The sequence below is a fragment of the Crocodylus siamensis genome, chromosome 2, assembly GCF_052110815.1.
Source record: "Crocodylus siamensis isolate JL-2025a chromosome 2, ASM5211081v1, whole genome shotgun sequence".
Classification (NCBI taxonomy): Eukaryota; Metazoa; Chordata; order Crocodylia; family Crocodylidae; genus Crocodylus; species Crocodylus siamensis.
In genome coordinates this window covers 94,060,053-94,080,212 of record NC_143396.1, presented here as the reverse complement: position 1 = coordinate 94,080,212, position 20,160 = coordinate 94,060,053, and the positions used below count along the sequence as shown (strand labels likewise).

Genomic DNA, 20,160 nt, shown 5'->3' with positions numbered 1-20,160 from the left:
CTCCACCTGTACTGCCCACAGGATGAGGGGATGGGATGGGAGCTAGGCTCTATGCTCTGGTTTGGCCACAGCACCTGTTGCTTTCCATGGATAGCAGCCAAGGCTCAGGAACTGTTGGAGGGGAGAGCAGGGGTCTGCAGGCCCTGGGGCATCTGGGGAGTGGGGAGCCATGGATCAGGAGTGAGGAGCACTGACAGGGCCAAGGGGCTGTGGGTCAGGAGTGAGGGGCACCTGAAGGGGTAGTTGGCTGTGGGTTGGGAGTGAGGGGCCATGCTGAGGAAATGAGGTCATAAATGGAGTCATGCTGAGGAAAAGTTTGGGAAGCACTGTTTTAAGGTGCCACCCTGTCTTGCCTTCTACCTGACTTCACACCAGCACGTAGCTAAATTCAAAAGACTAGCAGATATGTTAGCTGCAACTGCTGAGACTCTAAGGCATGCTGAGATCAGGGGTCACAAGCTGTGGCATGTGTACAAGTAGAATGGGCAGATGCTGCCCCAGGAATTCAATAAAGGGGGGCACTAAAATGGAAGCAAGGGCTCTCAAGCCTTTGGCTATGTTAAGAAGAACAGGCACAGTTGTCAGGTGTCACAGTCGAGAGCCAGGTTAACCTTTTCCTGGCTCTGCAGCTGCTACTGAGATAAGGGCTTTGATCCTCACTCACTAAAACAGGCAATAGTGTGGCAAGGAAAGGGTTAAACTGGCTTTTGGTAGCAGTGGATGTTCTATTCACAGCTCTTCCCATTTACCTTTGTGTTACTATTGATTAAGTCATTTTTACCTCTCTGTACCTCAGTTTCCTATCTTTAAAGGAAAAAAAAAAAAGATACTTACTTTACATTGTAAAATGCTTTTGAAATCTAGAGATGAAAAGAGCTCTAAAGAGAAAAGGAGTCTTCCTAAATGTTTTAAAAGTATTTAAAAGTGCAAAGGTTTTAAGCTGCTTTAGTTCTATGTTAGGTAGGGAATTTGAAATGTTAGTTGTTAAAGATATACTCTGCTGTTCCAAGCTTTGGCATATTTAGAAACCAAACATCCACCTTTAAAGGATAACTGTTTCATTAAAAAAAGAAAAAAGAAGCCCAAACCAAGCCAAAACAAAACTTACAGCCTTGAAATAAAGTCCATGTTTGCTGAAATTGGTTGTGTCACTATAAGAGCTCTCCATTTTGTTATGATTGATGAAACATAAGGAAGAGACAAATGTTTATCCTTTCCTGTATGGTAGACAAGACTTCAAAGGTTTGAAGCAGCTGCCAAATGCGAACAGTGTCTCCATCCAATAACTCCATTTCATGTCAATTAGTAATATGGTTGATGGTTGCCAAGACCCACTACTGATGAAGTACATACTTGGTTTGTAGGCTATCAAGATCTCATTGCTAAAATAGAAAAAAAGCCTGAGACCATTTCCAGGTCCTTGATGAACTGTTAAAGCAGTCAACTTCGGTAAGGGTCATCTGATGAATGTTGGACTCTGCATTGTTCTTTGATATAAGTTCTCTTGAACATCAACTCCTCTTTTTTTATTATATTATGATGGCTCTCATGAAATGGAGTGTTGCTGTAGTTCTTTAAATTAAGAGCAGGAGTTCAGGCTTTGCTGAATTGTCAGCGATATTTGCTTGTTGAGGCCATTAATAACTCACGTGGAGTGGCAGTTTTATCTCAGTGTGCTGAAAGCTTGGGCCCCTAAAATGAGCTTCTCTCTTCTCTGCAGAATAGCATATGTTCTATCTATGAAAAACAGGGTAGATGTATTTATCAGAAAAATATAGAAATTAGTCTTTGTGAATGGAAATAAGTAGTTGGTGCTTCATGCTGTTAGAGAAGTAAGAAGTCATTTGGAAACCATCAGAAATTTCCACGGCATGGACATTTTTCTAATGACCTGAGGAGGGGACAGAATTAGGAATTTCTTTAAGCAAAAAGAAATTCAGTTGTCACTATTGACTGAACCATTGGATGACTGAATAAGCTGTCCCTGCAACTGCATTTATCTTGATAGTTAAAATCTGCTGCGAGTTTTATGGGAAAGAAGTGCCACTGAGGATTAGTTGTCACAGTTTTGAAAGTTATCTTACCTTACTGTTGTCATCATACTTTGAACCCAATAGTGATATTTTAAAAGCAAATATCATAACTTGCTACTGAATGCAAATGACTTTAAATTATGTTGTCAGTTTAACAGAATCTAATGGGACACCTTCTATAAATAAAACAGGGTGCAACTTTTCCAATGAATGTTGTGTATTATGCTTCCTTTATTATCAAAGTTACTTTCCAAATTTCAGAATTAGACATAGTTTTAATATTATTATGACAATCACAGTTTTATTGGTTATAACTATGAAATTGTTCACAGTTAAGAATCTGGGGATTGTCATGAAGGGTTGGAAGGGATCACTAGTTCTGCAATCTTGGAAAACATGGCATCCCTTCAGGAGTGAATTAGTATACTCTGCCTTCTGAAAGGGTAGACCCAGCTAAAACATAATTATTCATTTGGTATTGATAGGTCCTTTAATGCTGTGCTCAGGGTGAGGTGTATACGTTTTACAGGCTTATTTGGAATATCTTATATTTGGGACAGTATATCATATATAGACATTTGTTTTTTTGTGGGCAAGTCACTGCTTTCCCAGGAGAAACCACGATTGTACAAATGTTCAGGATTTTTTCTCAGAGCAAAAATGACTGCTCCAGGAGAAAACTAACTTGGGAATTACAGTAAAAGCTCTGTTATCCGGCATTCCCTGGGAATGGGGGATGCTGGATAACAAAATATGCTGGTTAATTGAGCAGCCCCAGCTGCTGCTTCTCACGCTGTGTCTAGGGTGTCCCTCCGCCCCTCCCGCTGCATCACCACCCTTCCCACTGGGCCCTGCGGGACAGGGAAGCAGGTCCTGCACAGCCCCAACAGCCTGTTAGGTCCCTGGGCTGTTGGGGCTCAGCAGTACAGGCTGCTTTGCCCCAACCCATGTGGCTCAGAAAAACCAGAAGTGCCACAGTGGACACTTCTGGTTTCACTTTATCTTACAAGCCGGCATGCCAGTTAGTGGAGCATGCCAGCTTGTAAGATGCCGGATAACAGAACTTTTACTGTACTGGGGTTAAATCACTCCTGGGAGAAAAAATGTCAGCATGTTTCTTCTTCTGAGAGAAACAACAGCACAGTCCTCCAGCATCCCAGGGTGCTTTGCTCCTCTCCTTTCCTCCCCCTCCGTATCCCCTTGAGACGGTATGTTGCTTGGGCTGGATTCCACTGCTTCAGCCGAGTAGAGAGCAGAACACATTCCTTCACAGTTCCACATTGTGCTGCAGAGAGACAAAGGCTGATGAGTAGTCTGGCTCAGCCAATCACTACTGTGCACTACTGCCATCTATCACCAGGTAGATCAAGAGATGGAGCCTGCATAGCACACTGAGATGTGTTTACAGGGACCCCCTGGCTGTGCAGCATCAGCACTGCAAGCTGTCTGCTCTTCAGGGACTCAGCATTCAAATGTTTGTTCAGGTGTCTCCAGGTAAGTTTTTCTACTAGGAGAAAAAACCGTGGAGAATTCTTCTAAGTCATTTGAATATGTGTACATAGCCTGGGATTTCACACAGGAGATCTTACTTGGGGTATGGGCAGACAAGCAGTTCTATCATTTTTAAGGGTAAAGGGATTTACCATGGTTCAGCTGGATCAGTTATGCTGTTTAATCTGTCCACTCCTATTCTATAGTAACTGGAAGATAAGTCAAGGCAGGATTAAGTTACTGTGGTATAGATTCACTTAATGCAGCATAAGAACGGACAAAACAGATATACAACATCAGTCATTACATGCTTATGAGTGGTAAGACCCTTGCACACCTTTTAAATGGTAAAATTGTTCATCTGTCCATACTGTTACTATCCACAGTAAGTAAAGTACTAAAAGATGTGCATACAAAGTATTTACAGAAAGCTTTGTCACTTTGACTTGTAATCAAATATGCAGCTTTGGGACTGGAAGAGGTGTAGAGACCTGTTGATTCCCAATGCTTAATTACATATGCATATGATATAATAGGCTATACAGAATGTAATAATTCTGATAGTGCCTCTGTTAGTGGATGCAGTGTCATAAAGCTTTCTCTGGGCTCTGTTGCCTTCTTCCATTGTATTTTTCCTGCCATGCCTTGATGTAAAACAAATGGAGGGGAAGCTGAATGTTGCAAACAAAGGGAAACAGAGCTCTATCAGCAGGAAGCTCATCCTTGTCACAGGGCTCCACCTCCCCTACACCCTGTTCTCATCACTCCCGCTGGGCTGGACCTTTGCTCTTTCAAGTATGTCTGATTCTTTCAACTGGCAGCTCACCAGATCACTCAACACTTACTTATCCCTTTCCCCTTCATGAACTCCTCAGGGCTCAATTTCTTTTTATTTACACCCCATTAATTTACATGCTTGCCCTCAATCATGGGGTCCTTATTTATGGCTACTTGTTCAGAGAGTCCAGCATCAATGATTTAGTCCTTGTACTTCTTCGATTAATGACTCTTTCATCAATCAATTAGTTCTTATTTATGCATTATCAATTAGCATATCCATCATCCTCAGACTTATCAAATCAGTTAGCCTTTCCTGATGGTACCATTATGCTGGCCCCACTATCTCCAGCCTATCAGCATGATCAGTTAGCGCCTCAGAGAGGCTGACCAGACGCTCCCCTTGCAAAGAGGCTTACCCCATGTCTGGATCACAACACCAGTGGACTGAGTGGGTGCCTCTTCTTTGCTGGCTTCTGTTCTGGCTGCATGAGGCTTGGTCCCAGGCTGGGAATCAGGTTTACTGCATGACCGGCTTTCCTTTGTGCCCTGCACAGAAACACACCACTCTCCTCCTGAAAACCATGTGCTTCCCTCTCTGGGGGTGTGGTGATTCGGCCCTCTCTCACTCCTTCCTGCCAGAACTCCCAGGGGCCAATAAGCTATGGCTCCCCAGGCATGTGGCTGCATGCAGCTGGGAGCCCACTTTCTCTTTTGGGGTTATTCCCAGACAGGCTCACCAGTAGCACTGTGATTCCAACATTACTTCTGGGTAAGTCAGCCAATTTCCCTGAGTGCACCTGGGGTCCTGTTTGTAACAGACTGGGGACCAGCTTCCTGTTACAGTCTCATTAATTTTGTCCTAGGTTTCTTGACGTGTTAGCTAGTATTCTGTTTGTATCACTTCTAGTCATTTCAATAGTTGTGATGACTCAGAAGATGAAGGACTGGGCATCTGCTTGAGGAAAGAGTTATAAGGAAATGGTGCACTTCAGTCATTTTCATTAAGTTATTGTAAAGAGATGCCTTTAGAAATAAATCTTTTTGCTAGAAGTTTTCTCATTTTTAATCGAGTCAAATAAAGGTGTTAAGATGCCTCTGAGTGGTGGCTTGTACTCTACTATTGTGTGTAATACAAGTTCCACATCAAGCCACTGGAGTGTTAGGTTCTTTGAGCGAACTGACGTTTTTTTTAAATTTTCCATCTATCACATTAGGTCTATACATGCATACTTTTACTTGTTATTGAATCACCTTTTCATGTTTTGTCCATGTATTTTAACCTCTAATTTTTTGCTTTTTGTGTAAATTGCTTTTTTTTACATGGGTATTCCTCTTTATGAACAAGAAGTTAAATGTTTTAGACATTAAGAAGTCTATCCAATTTTATGTCCCAGAATTAAAATATTAAAAAAAAAATCTGTTTTAAGTTCAAAAGGGTAAAAGGGTAGTGAAATTGCATATACAATCTGGAGTGTGCTGTATAGTGCTTTGTTTGCAGGATGAAGAAAGTAAAATGTCATAAACTGATTACCATTACATAATTTCCATGTGTCCTCAGCGTAAAGTAAAATGTGTTTCTGTGTGTCCAATTGATACGTTGGCTAGTAGAATAAAGGTACTAAATAGTCATCTCAAGAACTGTAAGGTTGAAAGAAAGTTATTGTATGTATTTTAGTAAATGGCTGATTATTTTAATGATTGCTGGGTAAAAATGTTCAGTTGTGTTAGTTTACACTAATTATTATTGCCTGTGACTTCAGTTCGTTTAAGATTTTAATTTGGGTGAACTAACAAATACTTAGAAAATGAACCATATGTTAAATAGAACTTAACCTACTGACAAAGTTCATATTGTTAATTTGTTAGAACATTAATGGAAACCTGTTGATTGTAATTATTTATTTATTTTTAGAGTTAGGAGGACTTAGTGCAATTTGTTAAGAACATCCTGAGGGAGCCAACACATTTAACAAATATAATAGGGAGACAGAATGGGGAAAAACTCTGGGTATCCAGGTTCTAAACTACCAACAGATATAAATGAGAGAGATTGTGTGTGTGTGTGTGTGTGTGTGTGTGTGTGTGTGTGTGTGTGTGTGTACGTAGTGCTTTCAAAGGGATTATTTAATTAGGAAAACAATTATAATGAAATGTAGAAGAATGAAGCTAATTTTCAAGGGTATTGTTTAAGTGCAGGGTACAAAAACAATCGTGAAAAGCTGTATATTTCTGTAAAACTTCATAAAAGAAACATTAAAAAATTCTATAGTAACGTTCCTTCACTAGATAGATGAAATGCTATTTCAGTTTGATATAGAAGTTATCCATATGATAAGAATTCTTATGAAACTTCCAATGATAGGAAACAAATTTGGTTCCAGTTTTACAGACGCTTGAGCATATGCTGGCTTTCCTCCCAGTAGTTCCTTATCAATGGAAATGCTCCAAGAGAGTAAGTGATTACAGGTTTAGGGCAAAACAGTGTATGTGCAATGATTATTTCAAGAAAAAATAATGCAGCTTAAATATTTTTAACACAACATTACTTCTGAATTAAGCGTGTATGGCCAAATGCATAATCACTAAAATTAGTTGAATGACTTTGTGAAGCAGAATAAACAATGCTATTGCTAATTATAGATCTTTATATTTTTCATGATGACTTCATTAGAAATCTCAATGTGTATAACATGATAAAGATGTGATAAAGTGGGTAGAAAATACCAATTTAGAGGGAAAGTTAATGCAGCCACATTGCAATTATTCTGCCCTGATGTAGTTGATAGCATATAGTCAGGACCACAGAATCAGACCCAACGTACTTAAAGAAACTTTTTTCTCGGTAGAGAAATACTGATAGCTATCTAATTACTAGAGTACTTTCTGAAAACTAGTTATTTCAATGACAAAATCATTTACATGAAAGTTCAACCTAATATAAAAACTATCTGAAGTTACTGATTGTTTAAGTTGTTACCAGTCAATGTAAGGTTTCTGCCTAATTTAATGAAAACCGTGTGTGTTCTAGAAAGCCAACTGTTGTCTGAACTTGAAAGAACCAAATGAATAACTGTATTTTTATATGTAAAAAATCATCAGTAACATATGTAATGAGCTTATGCTTAAAATATTCAGCATCATACTGTGCGTTTGTTTCCTACACAAGTCAATGCGTTTCTCTGCTGATTACTATAGCCCAGTATCATTGCTTTTTCTTTATATTAACTAGACCCTGATAGTAAGTGGTGAACCTTTGTATTAGAATTCTCTTATATTTAAACTTGCTGCAGTCACCTTCTTTCAGTTGTTCACTTAACAGGTCTGAAACATTTTATTTTTCACTGCTTCTCAAGAGTTTGGTACACACTAATTTTTACCCAATTTAGTTAATTAAGGTGACTATAAACAAAAAGATGTGCAATTCAAAGCCAAGCAATGTTTCACACAATGATGGAGGTGATAATAGCTTAATTCCTACTTGATCTTTCCTCTCTTTGCTCTGGCTACTTCAGACTGACCTTACCCACAATCTGATGACCTCCGTATTGCACTCAGCTGTTTGGAAAACTGCTCTTGCCATAGCTAGCCCTGAGGGGATATTTGGGAGACCACTGATCCATTGACCCATGTCAAGACTGGATTTCAAATCTGACCTACCAAGCCTCTGACATAGCTACAGACTGGGCCCACTACACATAAAAACAGACTGAATTTTTCTGCTTGTTAAGTGGCACACAATTTGCGCGTGTTAGGCGGAAGAGCAATTTTACACCAGTCACTTGATATGAAATTCACTTCCTGAAGCAATTACAAATATTGATCCCTTCCATTCACAGAGAGTAAATTCTCCAATTTACTGCCTCAATGTTTTCTAAATCCATCAAATTGCCAGGCTTATTTGAGTGCATGTCCCAAGGCTGTTCCATTAAAAATTTCCAATAAAAATACATTAAAAGCAAAAAAAAAAAAAAGCATTATTTCTTAGTAGGCTTTTTAAAATAATTATAAAGCTAGGATTGCATGCAAAATTACAAAAGTTAGAAATGAAGTTCTAACACCACCAGTAACTGGGACTTCTATGTACATCTTGAATGTTATCTGGAATATATTGTAGAGAATAGACAGCTTATTACGTTATAACTAGAAAAGGAAAATATATTGCATATGTAGAAAGGTAATCTTACTGTTGGAATCTTAACTTCTGTTTCTTGACTTTGTTGTTTAACTGTGCTTCCTAATTTTCCATTTTCTGCTTTAAATTTCCTTTGCTTTTAAGTACTAAGAAGCACTTTTTGAAAATTCTCTGTTTGCCTTGGATATTAAATTTCATTAGCATCATGTACACTATTTTCCTTAACATTTCTTACTGTTGCAAACACTGTTGCAACTCCATTTGTACGGGTGCTAAAGTTAACTAGCCAATAGTGTGATAATTCCCATTTTAACCCCACTCAGAACAAATCTAGACCAGAAGTGATCAATCCCTGGCCAGTGGGCCAGACTGGATCCTTGAAGCCATGCCATCCCATCCACAGGGGCCTCCCTGGGTCCAAGAATTTGGCAGCAGGGGAACAGTGGCAGCAGTGGTTGATCCCCTGCTCTAAATTTCTGAACGCACAGAAAGCCCACTAGATTGGCATACAGGAGCTAGCTGGAGGGAGTGTGAGGCATGATCCTGAAGCATGGGACCTTAATCCTGGTGCATTGTACTGGGGACCAGCTCCATGCCACTCATTTCTCCTGCACCACCAAAAGGTTGAGCACCGCTGGTCTACATGGTACCTGATGATGATCAAAACGCTGGTAGCTGCTTGGGGCAATAGTGCCAATCTTGCATTTAGACATACCATTCCCTGGCATGGGGAAAAGAATCTCACTAAATACATTGTGTGTTGTCCAACTGCTACCAAAAGCAGCACATACTCAGCAATGGAAACAAAATGTGAAGCTGATTAAATGCAGCAAACACTGAGCTTGACTATAAAACACATGGCCCACACTGAGCAAACATGCTGATGGGAACCTACTATGAAAATATGTTAGTAAAGCCCATGCAAATAAGACAAATGGTAGTGCCCATTAAGTGCAGTCTCCCTCACCACTGACTCTTTTTCAAGTCATGGTGAGCCAAGATTTTGCAGACAGTTCACCCAGAATCCCTCTGTCACCCCCTTTCTCAGCTTGGTGTATATGATTAATGGGCCCTGCCCTCTGTGAGGTGAAACTAGACCAGAATGCACTGCATTTCATTTACATACACATTTTTGGAACATCCCAGGACTTGTGACAAGAACACCTGGTTCCAATCATGAGTGGGGGCTAATGAGCACGTGGATCTTTTGTGGGGGTGGTATCTGGAGTATACACATACATTAAGTGGGTGCATCTACACAAGATGGTTTACTTGAGATTAGAACGAATTACAGCAAAGTAAACGTCACCATATACATGTGCAGACATTTACTGTCAGTAATTTGCTCTAATCATGAGTACATTTGATACCTGGAAATACAAGTAGCAAATTTACCCATGAGTAATTACTGTGCAGTACAGCATGTTTAGACAGCCAAATGGGAGCAAAGTTGCTCATGGGCAGTAGGGGGTGGGAGATTGGTCCCTGACCCTGAGAGCTGCCTGCTGCCAGGGCAGACTCTGCCACTGGAGCCTGGGTGGGGACAATGCCCTTGTGCCCTGGCACCAGGGAGCTGCTAACCCCTGCTCCTTGATGACAGACCAGGGGCTGGATGCTCTCTGCATGGGGAGAGTTCCCTGCCCAGGCTGGAGCTTGCTGGGACCTACACCTGACCTGGACAGTTCCTGGCCAGCCCTGGACTGCATGGGGAAGTCTGTATGTGTAGCCTGGAGGTAGCTGGGGATTGTCCTGTTTTAGGCAGTCCCCACCAGCTCTGGGCTGCATGTGCCAACTTCTTTGCACAGCCTAGGGCTGGTGGGCACTGTCCTGGTCAGGGGCAGGTCCCAGCCTCATGCCCTGATTGATGATCAAGGTGTGGGGCCTAGAAAGACCTGCAGGGGAGGTGCAGGTCCCAGACTCCTGCTCTGATCTGCCAGTGGGGCAGCCAGTTCACTGCTAGCTAGCTGCCCCACCAGCAGGTTGGGGGCAGAGGGCTGGGACCTGTCGCTCCCCTGCAGCTCTTTCCAAGTCCTTTACTCCTGGTCAGGGAGCCAGGGCTAGGAGCTGCCTGCTGCTGGGGTAGGGGGACGTTGTCCCCACCTGAGCTCCCCCATTAGAGCCTGCCCTGGCAGCGGTCGGGTCCTGAGGGTAGGGAGAAATTTCCCAGCCCCTGCCAGGAGACACCTGTCTCCTGGCCCCATGCTTCCTGCCAGTCCCTGGGCTATCACCCAGAGGGAGCCTAGAGCTCTCCCTGGCTGCTGAAGAGGGTAGTGCAGGGCCCAAGGGGGTAGGAGCAGATTGTTGGTAGGAGCAGCAAATTGCTCCTGCATCACCACATGTGTGGATGCCCGCTGAGGGTAGCGTTAACCCACTCTGCAGCATTTGCACATGTAGACATGCCCAGCAGTGCTGAGGTGAGGCGTCACTGTGGCTTGAAGTCCTGCCGACTCTGGTGGAGCCCAGGCTAATAAACTATGTGGTAAATCATATGGATTAATATCGTGCATAGTTTGTACAAACTTATAAGCAGGTTCCAAAGTGCTGCTTAAAAGTATGTTTATGAAATACCTGTGCTAAAACTTGCAGCAGTTTTATAAAAAAGTAACATGAATCAATTCTGGATGAACTAAGTGCATGGTTAGTATATGAATATACAAATCTACAGCCATGTTTAACTTCAAGAGTATTTTTTTCAAGTTTGCTTGTCACTTCCATGTGCTCAGGAAGAGCAGGTTCTGACAGGCAGGAGAGGAGAAAAAGGCTGCCAGGAGAAAAATTTGGGAGGAAGCAGAGCTCAAAGGGGCTACCTGACCTTCCAGATTTATTTTCCCTGCTGTAGCAGTGGGAGGGGGGACAAACTCAAGGCAAACCTTCTGACTAGGGACAGACATTCAAAAAGCCTGAGCCTGAATTCATTCATTTTTGCAGGTTAATCTAACCTGGCAAGGTTGAACCAGTTTGTAACCACACAGACATCCTCTCTGGACTGAGGAAATGCAGGCACATGCCTACAGTGGCTCATGCTACAAGCGAAGGGGCGCTAGAGCAGCCCTCCCCTTGCACAGTACTGAGCGGGGGGGGGAGGGGGGGCGGCATGGCAAGGCCTGGCAGGATGCTCTGATTAGGGAGGGGCTCCCCCCACTCTTTGATAACAGAGCATTTATCAGCTCTGTTATCAGCGTTTAACACCCCAACAAAAAACAAAGCATCTCTCATTAGTTCAAGCTCCTCTTAAACAGTTTTTTCCAAGGAAGGGAACATTCCAAGGAGGGACATTATCATCTACCTGTTGATTAGCTCCAAAAAGCCCTAAGTGGACACTGTCCTATCAGACTTTGTCCTGTCTGCCTTACACAGATACCTCTCAGCATTACCTAGCATACCACATGCTGGATACAGTCCATGATGTAGGAGAGGAGAAGTGGGGAGAAAGGGGATGAAAGTAACAGGTAAATAGTGGAGAGGTACCTGGGGAGTCAGATGTTAGGCAGTTTATAATGTGTCATAAATCCAACCCCGGAAAACTATAACAAATTAATAAATTTTTCATATATAGAATCTATGTATCTGCGAGGGGTCATCTTATAATCAAGGTCATGTTCTTTTCAAGTAAATACAGTATCACTGAACCAGCCTGGAACCCCTTTGACTTCAGTGTGCCTCTGTATTAGTCTTTCTGTATGGAGTCCATTGCAGAATCGGAGCCTAACATTCCAGAGATTGCTGCCTTAGAGCAATGGGATGCTAGGCCAATAAATAAATAAATAAATAATGTAGTGTAGAGAATACTGCTGTGGTGACTAGAGAAAAGTTCAGCTTTTCCTGCCTTTAATTGGAAACATTCTTTTGTTCTTTTTTTATTTAAAAAAATAAAAACCTGGTTTAGCAGCACTTGATAATGAAAAAATCTGATGCATTACTGTATAAATTTCTCTAGCATAATCCTGTAGGGTATGTCTAGATGAGTGAGCACACATGGCGTGCAGGGTGCTGGGTTTGTTGATATGGGGAGGTCCCAGTGCCAAAAAAACCGGCACCAGAAAAAAGTAGGGTGGTGCACATGGCAGCAGCATGCGTCGCCCAAAACCAAAGCCTGGCTGGCCAGAGCCATACTCTGGTTGTCAGCCAGGCTCTGCCTTCCTGGATTGCTGTTGGAGCCCTGGGAGGTCTTCAGGACCCCAGATAAGGTTGCTGTGGGCAGCTCCGGTTCTGGCTGCATCCTTCCCTACTACACCTGAGGCAACTTGCCACGTGCCAGAGTGCATTGCAGGTGCATTCCCTAGGGACATCTAGCGGTGGCACAAAAATGTGCCGTTGCTGTTTGTCCCCAGGGAATGCACATTCCTGCTTGTGGGGATGTGTGCAGAGATTTCAAACTTAAAAGAAAATTATTTTTTTTGACAGGGATCAATCATAAACAACTTCAACACAAACAGTGAATTTTTCAGAGAGTTTGAAAAGAAAATAGGATTATACCTAATTGTGTTACACGATAATACAGTAGGTGCCACTTGCACATGGTATTAAGAGAGCTGAACTTGAAAATACAGATTTGTATAACATTTTAAAGGAACAGTTATACCATACATCTGTTATTTTGCTGAAAACTGTTTTTTGCTGAATTTTGCTGACATTTTGACATGGTCTTATATCCTTTTTTTCCATTGGTGGCTATATTTGTCACATTAACATGTAGTTGAAATCAATTTTCATATGCTTCATAGTCAAATTACATTATAGGACATTTCTTGAAAAATGTTCATTTTTGTCTTAAGAGGTTGATAATAGCTTACCAAATCTGCTACTTAAACAATTTATTTCATATATAGAAGGGGTGCTTTATGATAGAATTCATAACATGGACTTGTTTTTCTTTGCCTACAGGAGCTGATTCCTGAATTTTATTATCTCCCAGAGCTGTTTGTCAATAGCAACAATTACAATCTAGGAGTGATGGATGATGGAACAGTGGTATCTGATGTTGAACTTCCACCATGGGCCAAAACTCCAGAAGAATTTGTTCGTATAAACAGATTGGTAAGATGGCTATCATTATTTTCAGTCCGAGGCCAATTCTGTAAATATTTTTCTTCTCAAATAGTTTATGGCCATGTGTCTCTGTCCTGCATCCTTCTGTGTTTTTTAAAAGCCTTTGCATCTTAATTTTACACCTTTTTGTGTCACATTTCCTTTCCCTAATTCCCTTCAGCTAGTTCTTTGCTTCACTTCTTTTGGGATGTCCTGATACTGACCATTATATTACATTTCATTTTCATTTTAAATGCTCTTATCAGTGAAATAGTTTACAGCATGGATGTTATAGTATCGTATACACTGAAATGAATGGGCCAGTTCATGTCTCTGACATCTTGTTCAGCCTCTTTGCAAGTTCAAAGTTTATCTTGATACTTGGGATATGCTTTTTGTGGATATCATGGAAGGGTTTTTTTGTTTTGTTTTTTAATAAAGAAGCAAGCTGAGAATCAGGGCAGCAACTGCTGAAGTCTGTTCATGTTGCACTGAGTTCATTCTTTGCATCTCTGAATTAAAGTACAAAAGATTACTGCATCCCTTAGAGGTCCCAGGAAGTTTTTAGGCAAATTGGAAGGTGTCAAAACATTCTGTTGTTGAATAAAATAATTCAGACCAGTTTATTCAGCAAGAAGCAAAAATGAAATATGCATAATTTAAAAGACAGTTTGACTGATCTTAAAGCTTTTCACCATGTTTACTAGTGAGGTGATGATGCCACAGCCTGAGTTTGTATTTTGATTTATGAAAATCAAGAATGTTAGCATTCATTGTAGTTAGAGGATACAATATCAGTTCAAAGTGTAAAGTGTTTACAGTAATTCGGATGTTGTTTCATGGGAAAATAAGTATTAAATCGATCCAAATTAAGGGTAAAATATGCATGGACTTCAGGCCACAGGTCTCTTTAATCCAGGTTTAAATGCAGTTTTGGGTCCTACCGTGTTTGTGTCAGGTTTAATGGAAAAAAATGTTACTTCTGAGTTCAGCATGAATTGATGATCACCATCCCAAAAACTGAATGTTGTAAAAGTTGCTTGTGTTTTTGATCTCCCTAGCAGTAAGTTTTTTTTGTTGTCGCTCAAACTGTGCCCTTTTCTATCTGTTAATTACAGATCCTTATGTCTACCATGAACATATTCCAACTGTGTGTTTTCTAAAACCTTTCATCTCCCAATTTTAATTCTGTTTTCCTTTCTGACCCTGATTACCCCCATTTCTTACCAGCACATCTCTGTACCTTCAGAGCTGCCTTTCTTCATCCTTCCCCCATTTCCCAAGCCCTTTGCTACCCCTAATCTCTACATTCTTGCAGCTCTTCTTGATATGTCTCACTTGTGCTATATTCTCAGGATGAAGTGCCTCATCAGCAGGAAGCAGATGCTTTTTGGTTATTACTGTTAAGCTCTTGGGCATGAAATGTAACATCCCTTTAAAGCAATCTCTTATATGATAGTAAACTATTTTTGTATTTCAAGGCAATGGTTTTTTTCTTTATCTATCTAATACTAGATAGATTACTCCATGAAAAATCAGGTTAGAAAAAAACTGGAACAAGGATACCACTTACTTTTATAAGTGATTTCTTAATGAAATGCAACATTTATGTTATACTTCTTTTTGGCTAGGTACAGACATTCAGAAACCCTGAGATAGAATTAATATAAATTATGCGGCATAGTTTAGGTTCGATAAATTTAGTTTCCATAAGCACTTAATTTCTATAAGCAGTTTAGTTTGGATTGGTAGTGAACAGAACATACATTTGCTCTTTGGGAGGGGGAAGGGGGCAAATCTTTGACTGGGTTCTGCCATTTTTAAACCAGTCTGTGCACCAAACTTCTAGGGACAGAAGTTACATGTAAACTGGTTTAAGTAATCAGAAACTGGTTTAAACCTGTAACAGAGCAGAAGTTCTGTGCACATAAACCAGTTTCAAAATGGCTGAAGCTGGTTTAAGATAAAACTGGTTGAGTGTCGCTTCTCGGCCTCTTGAAGGCTCAGACCGAGCGAAAACATTTATTTTTCAGACTTAACTGATTTGGGTCAAACCGGTTTATGAAACTTTTGTGGCAGACCCCTTCCTGGTTTAAGTTAAATCAGAGTTCCCCAGCATCCCAGCATGCTTTCCAGGCTTGGGCTGGGCTGGGCTGTGTGCTGCAGCAGAGAAGAGTTGGCAGGGGTGGGGACTAACCTGCAAAAACTGAATTGATTCAGCCTTGGGCTTTTTGACTTTCTATATTTAACCCAACATCTCCCAAGTTTCCTAAAAACTTCCTGGGACCTCTGAGGAACACATTGATCTCTTGTGATGCAGAATACTGGTGTTGTATGCCAAAGTTCTGTTCTGTTACAGGTATAGACCAATTTCTGATAATTTATACCAATAAAAGTGTAATGTCTGTACCTGGCCTTAGGGGCTGGGAAAAGCACCATTTGTTTAAACAGCTTAAACTTTGCTGGTGAAAAGGTTAACAGTGATTTAAAGTAACTTTCAGCATTTAAAACATTCCATAAGTATGATTTTCCAACACTTGATTATTTAGAACTATGTAATTTTCACATTTCACTTTTTGTTTTCAGATAAATGTTAATTAGTGAAAGTGATTTATTAAAAGCTATATTTGCTCTAGAAAGGTTGTATGTAAGATGTTGTCCTTATCTTCATACTTTCTGCCATGAAGTTCTAATATCTTTCATAAATATTTCCTTCCCATTTTTTGTCTTAAATGAAAAATAGTTATTTAACGTAAAAATGTTTTAAGTAGTAAAGACCCTTTATGTGTAATTTTAAAGAATGTTTAATTTTTTTGAATAGCCATTTTATAATTTGACACAGGAGAATAGCTTTTGGTGAACTGAGCTCATTTGGAGAGTAAGAGAACACAGGCTTGAAAATTAACAACATACATAATCTTTTCCTTAGAGCTGTGTTTTAGATAATACTCCCTCTGTTCAGACTACAAACCCCACTAGTACTAGTGTAATTTGTAAGTGAATGAAAGTTTTACTCAACCCTCCTTAATTAAGGCCTTATCATTAACAAATTGGGTTTAAGGTGGGGGGAGGTGTGCATGTGTGTGCATATACTGACATTCTGAATATTTGTACGGAAGATGCCATTTAGCAATGATATATTTTGTGATAGGATAAACACTAAAGAAATGTGCACAAAATATTCAATTCATTTTCTTTTTTAATATTTATTTGGTTTGGCATCATCAACAAAATCAAAACTTTTAATTAAAATACATTTATTTTCTAGGAAATGCACGAAATTCAGCCCCTTGTATTATTATTAAAAGGACCATTATAGTACAGCTCAGACTGATTTATTCAGTTAATATTTCCTTACATCTTCCAGTATCAAACTAAATGATGATTATCGTATTTTAAGTGCTCATTTTATAAGCTATCACACTTGGATTTTCTTTTTCTTTTTTTTTCTTTTGCCCTTGCATTTCAGTTTACCTCTTCAAGTCCACAGATTTTATGCAATGATTGGAGCTCATGAAATGCATACTACTTTGATCTGTGACCTTTTTGTGGTGCTAATCGGGTTCCTGATATCATTATACCTTACTCATTAATCATATTTCCTGCAGCTCGTCAACCAGCCAGACAGCCCAAGCCCCCATTTTCAGCCCTGTGTTGGCAGGTTTCTGCTTTTCCAGATTATTACAGTGCGATACTTTGGCTTCTCATAACCAGACCCACATCAAGCTGTGTGCTACAATTAAAGTCAGATGGTCCTCAGGTTGAACAGGGATATAGTGTTGCAGCTGTCTGTCTTTTTGGAACAGACCAGCACGAGGAACAGATGATAGGTAGGACAGTGCATAATAACAGATTGTACAGTATTGGGTCAATAGCAGGGGTTCAGGATGTTAATTGACAGAAACATTGATTTAAAATGGATTCCCAACTTGTTGTTTTTTTAAACACTGTATAGGATGCTTTTTAATTAAAACAGATTGCATATCTTTTGTATATGCTGGGGGGGAGGAAACGCAACTGAGTAAATGATTAATACTCCCTTTTGATTGATGGAATGTCATACAATTAGTGAAATGATTCTAACAACATCATGCTAGCATTAAGAAATGTAAAATAGGTGTATTTTATATAATTTTCTTTTTCATATGTTATATAGTCTGGTAATAGATGGCAAAAATCAGCTTATTCTGGCAAAGGAGATTTATTTTACCAAAGTAACAGTCTTTCATCAAGTTGTAAAAAGAGTACTTTTTAAAACAAGTTTTCATTCTAAGTATGGGGGTGGAGGACAGAATGGATTTAGCCAGTATTTTTCTCAGCTTTTAGATAATTGTGTTTTATTTTTCCTCATGTTTGACTACAATGTGCTGTTATTGAAATAATCATATCAAATCAGATTTCACTGACAAAAGGACCAGGGAAGAACTGTGAAGGATCAGGCTCTTCTTAAATGTACTTTTAATCAGATATATTTCAAAATGTTCCCAGTATCTCAGTCCATCCATAAAGCTAAAACAATTATCATTAATAAAAATTATTATTAAAAACCTATTGAATATTCATAGTAATAAAATACTAATAATATTTGGTCAAAACATCACCAGTACTTAAAGCCATCCATCAGCCTCTTGATCTCTGGAAATATTTCAATATATACAGATAGAGTTGCCAAATAGTAAACAATGCATCATTACTAAACTAAAAATACCAGCATTTTAAACAATACAAGTTGACCGAATGAAAAGTAAAAGGCAAAGTTCATTTCCTCGTTAATTGATTATTATATTTTGAGGTATTACATCTAGGCCTGAGTACACATTAGCAGTTTTTTACTTTACTCTCCCTTTGTTGAGTGAAAGGGTCATGCAACCAAGGAGAATGCAAAGTAAACAGGAAAAACACTTTTTCAGCCTTTTTAACCTTTTAAAATCTTTTTCAGTTACAGTTAACTGTTACCAGTGAGATGTATTTAACCTGAAGGTGTCCTTTTTACTATTGACTATATATTTATGTTTGTTTTATAGCCTTAACAGTATGTAAATTGTCTTGTTCTAATATTTCTTTGTTTTTTAACTTATTTTACATTTAAGTTCGTTTCATGTTAAAATAACCTATTGGTGCTTCAGAAGCCCTGTACACAAATTTTCAGTTTCTACCATGAGAAGAATCACTGTTGTCCTGGTAGAAACTCAAAGCAGGCAGACTTTCAGGCCTTTTTTCTTGGAGCATAATGGCCACTTCAGGAGAACAGGAACTCAGGAACACCAGTAGTTAAATCACTCCTGGAAGACTGAACATCTGTATACTTTCTTCCAGCTTAACTTATCTCTGGGACCAGTAAAAGAGGATCTGGGGAAGGGCTCTGTTGCCTTCCTAAGACTAGAATCACTCTGGTTTTGAGGTGGTGTGGGGGAGAGTTGCTCTCTCTACCCCATGGACTGGGAGGGGAGAAGCAGCCACCAGCTGCTCCCCTCCTGCTTCTCATTCCAGAATTCCAGTGCAGGATGAGGGTGAGACATTTCCCCTCCATGACAAGGTTCCTGAGCAGCTGCCTGCTTTGCCCCATTGTGGATCAGCTAGGTGGGGTGGGCAGCAAGGGGTAACCAGAGGCTTTGCCCAAGCCAGGCTTTCAGCCTCTGTGACTTTTAAATTCCTGTCCCCCGCCCCCCACAAGGTGGGAGACAAGGAGAAGCCAGCGGAAGCCAAGAGCTGGGCTCGTAAGCCTTGTTCTCATGTACTGACTTTTAAGTTGCCACCCCAGCTGCTCGAACACAGGGAGCCCTCTGCCTTGCCTGATTCACTTTGGCCTTCCACCACTCAACTGAGTGTCAGGGACAGTGGTTGAAAACCAGAAGGGCTGTGAGTTCAGCTTAGGGATAGCTTCCATGCACACAGTTTCCAGCACCCCTCCCCCCCGGTTTTGCCTTATTGCCTGTGCTGGCCAGCTAAACTGGAGCAGAGCAGGGCAAAGCATACTGCTATGCTGTAGTGACAAGGCTCTATGGCCAAATGCCCCTGCCTTGTCCTGCATTGCTCTGGGTCAGCCCGAAGCAGCTCCAGATGGGGCAGGCTGCTGTGTCCCTACAGAAAGGCTCCCAGAGACTGTGAGTGCTTCCCCTCCTCAACCCCCGCCCCCCCAAAAAACACATCTGGGTCATCCCTGAGAAGGGCAGAGAGCAGGGCTGTTCTCCTGCAGGGGAGAACCAGGAGAGTTTCTACCATGGGAGAATACCTCCCCTCCTGCCAGTCAGCTTATTGGCAGAACGGGGGGCATTCTCCCAGGGCTGGAACCTTCCTGTGTGGTAGTGGCTGTTTTTCAGCAATTTGCTTTTTGCCTTAGAAAAAAAAAAAGTAGTCATAATCCATCACTGTGCCTTTTCATAATATGTCTAAATCTCAAATATTTGTAGTGCCTTATTGAAGAGTTACCCTTTCCTTAAATTAGTAGTTCATCCCTCTTCTCCATTCTGATAAAGTATCTAAATAGATAAGGGACCATAAACAGAATCTGTCCTGGCATAATAGATCAAGAATAGAAGAGACCTTTCATCTGCCCAACTGTAAATCCTGATGAGGAAAAAATTGGTACTCTGAATTACTATTTGGTTAAGAGAAGCCCACAATAGAGTATAATTATTGATCAATTATGGTGCATTGTTCTTCAGTGCAGGATACTGTTTCATATTCCAGAAAAAA

The 20,160-nt window shown here is 40.4% G+C and overlaps 1 protein-coding gene across 6 annotated transcripts in view; it reads left to right on the top strand.

The window, feature by feature from the left end:
• The window catches only part of LRBA (LPS responsive beige-like anchor protein), a 591,088-nt gene that overhangs the window by 462,840 nt on the left and 108,088 nt on the right, over positions 1–20,160 (top strand). For all 6 annotated transcript variants that reach the window (XM_090036376.1, XM_090036373.1, XM_090036375.1 and 3 more), the window contains exon 47: positions 13,321–13,473. In XM_090036376.1, the coding sequence (XP_089892502.1) occupies positions 13,321–13,473 (153 nt within the window). The remainder of the gene's footprint in view (positions 1–13,320; positions 13,474–20,160) is intronic.